At 39.9% G+C, this 2770-nt stretch overlaps 1 protein-coding gene across 1 annotated transcript; it reads left to right on the forward strand.

The window, feature by feature from the left end:
• Positions 1-540: 540 nt before the first annotated feature.
• LOC140862890 (uncharacterized) lies at positions 541-2187 on the forward strand. The gene is made up of 4 exons (XM_073265923.1): positions 541-546; positions 889-1034; positions 1420-2003; positions 2177-2187. The coding sequence occupies exons 1-4, from the start codon at positions 541-543 to the stop codon at positions 2185-2187; spliced, it is 747 nt and encodes a 248-aa protein (XP_073122024.1).
• Positions 2188-2770: the final 583 nt, after the last annotated feature.

Genomic DNA, 2770 nt, shown 5'->3' on the forward strand with positions numbered 1-2770 from the left:
CAAAAAGGTGTGAAGTTTGTGTGGTCAGAACAATGTGAGAAGAGCTTTACAGAATTGAAGGAAAGACTGATTTCAGCGCCAGTGCTAGCAATTCCCGAAGGCACGGGTCGCTTTGTGGTTTATACCGATGCTTCTAAGAGTGGATTAGGAGCTGTGCTGATGCAGGATGATAAAGTAATAGCATATGCATCTCAACAGCTGAAGGTCCATGAGAGTAATTACCCGACTCATGATCTTGAGTTGGCGGCAGTTGTTTTTGCTTTGAAGCTATGGAGAGACTACTTGTACGGCGAAAGGTGTCAGATTTTCACTGATCACAAAAGCCTAAAATATTTTTTCATTCAGAAGGAGTTGAATATGAGGCAGAGGCGATGGCTGGAATTAGTGAAGGACTACGACTGTGACATTAGCTACCATCCTGGTAAGGTTAATGTTGTAGCAGATGCCTTGATTCACAAGTCTGAAACATTGAACCAATTGACAGTGCAGCAAGAGTTGATTGCTGAATAAGAACGTATGAGTTTGGAGGTATTTGAACCAATGGAGGTATGCACTATAGCAAATTTAACAGTAGTACCTAGTTTGCTTGAGAGAATCAGAGTAGGCCAAGCTTCTGATGAACAGTTGACGTTGTGAAGGAACAGAGATGAAGCCAAGGGTGGTACATTGTACACTGTCAAAGATGGAATTGTTCATCACCGAGTTAGAATGTGGGTGCCAGCAGTAGACTCATTGAGAGTGGAAGTGATGACTGAAGCCCATACTGTTCCATATTCCATTCATCCAGGAAGTACGAAAATGTATAAGGATCTGCAATCCTTATATTGGTGGCCAGGTATGAAGAAGGATATCGTAGAATTTGTGAGTGAATGTTTGACTTGTCAACAGGTAAAAATTGAGCATCAAAGGCCAGCGGGACTCCTAAAACCCTTGCCAATACCCACATGGAAGTGGGAAGATGTCACTATGGATTTCATAGTAGGATTGCCAGTCTCACCGCGAAGGATGAACTCGATTTGGGTGATAGTTGACAGGTTAACTAAGTTAGCTCATTTTATTCCAGTCAGGAATAACTTCTCGATGAATCAGTATGCAGAGCTGTACATTCGAGAAATTGTCAGATTGCATGGAATTCCAGCGAGGATAGTATCTGACAGGGATCCTAAGTTAACTTCAAACTTTTGGGGAAGTTTACATAGAGGATTGGGAACAAAGCTAGCTTTCAGTACAGATTTCCACCCTCAGACAGATGTTCAGTCAGAACGAGTGATCCAAATACTCGAAGACATGTTGAGAGCTTGTATGATCGACTTTGGATGGAATTGGGAATCGAAATTACCTTTAGTGGAGTTTACTTATCAACAATAGTTATCAAGCAACTATTGGCATGGCTCCTTATGAGGCATTGTATGGGAGAAGGTGTAGAACTCCCTTGCACTGGGATGAAGTTGGAGAGAGAGCTGTTTTGGGACCAGATATAGTGACTCAAACGGTGGATGTAATAGCTAAGATCAGAGACAGAATGTTGACAGCTCAAAGTCGACAGAAAAGTTACTCCGACCAGCGACGTAGAGATTTGGAGTTTGAAGTAGGTGACCATGTATTTTTAAAGGTGTCACCATGGAAAGGTGTTATGAGATTTGGAAAAAAGGGTAAATTGAGTCCAAGATATATAGGAACTTTTGAGATCCTAGAAAAAGTTGGGGCTCGAGCTTACCGAGTAGCACTACCACCCAACTTGGGAGGTGTCCACAATGTCTTCCATATCTCTATGCTAAGGAAGTATGTGGCAAATCCTTCACATGTTATCCACCATGAGCCAGTGAAATGGACGCCAGACTTGTCCTACGAGGAGATGCCTGTTCAAATCTTGGACAGACAAGTTCGTAGGTTGAGAAACAGAGAGATTCCAATGGTGAAAGTTTTATGGAGCAACCAGTTGGTTGAAGAAGCTACTTGGGAAACAGAACAAGATATGCAAGCACGCTATCCTGAACTATTTGGTAAGTCGAATTTCGAGGACGAAATTCTTTTAAGGAGGGTAGAGTTGTAAGGTCTAAAAAGTCCACTAGCTTAATCACGATTAATTGATTTACTTATATGATTTAATGCATGTTATTTATAATATTAATTGTTATGTGAATTATGTGTTATATTATTTTTTTAAAAGTTTTAGGTTGGGTTTAATTTTGGGTCATAGGGACGAGCTTAGCCTTGAAACGAGTTAAGAAAAATATTTTAAGTAAAGTTAGTAGATGCAGAAGTATTTTATTGAGAGAGTAAAAATTTTAAAAAATTTCAAGTGTAACTAATGGGCCGTGTTGGAGCCCATTGAAAGAGTGGGTGCCTAGTGAGCCAACTTGTGGCTATGGGCTTTGATGACTCTTTGTACAAACGATCTTTTGTTTAATGTAATTTACACTTTTATTAATGGCAATGACTTTATCTTTCTTCATATTGTTATATTGTGATATACTATTGTTGTTTTGATAAAGACCTTGAATATACTATAGTGTATGTAAGATGTGGTAGAACATGGGGATGTCTATCATGAAATACATCTTATAGTCACTGTATATTCTAAACTGTTCCTAGTCGATTGAGCCGTCCGATAATAAGGATAAGGATCGCTCGAGTTTGAGACTAGCATTTGCGATGCGGAGTACCACGTTTCATTGGTAGGGAACATGGAGATGTTCGAAGCATGCAAATGGATATTCATAGGATGAATAATCGAACTACCCTATCCGGACTTTCCAAGTGGTTATCA

This window comes from Henckelia pumila, chromosome 4 (genome assembly GCF_033568475.1).
Source record: "Henckelia pumila isolate YLH828 chromosome 4, ASM3356847v2, whole genome shotgun sequence".
NCBI lineage: Eukaryota > Viridiplantae > Streptophyta > Magnoliopsida > Lamiales > Gesneriaceae > Henckelia > Henckelia pumila.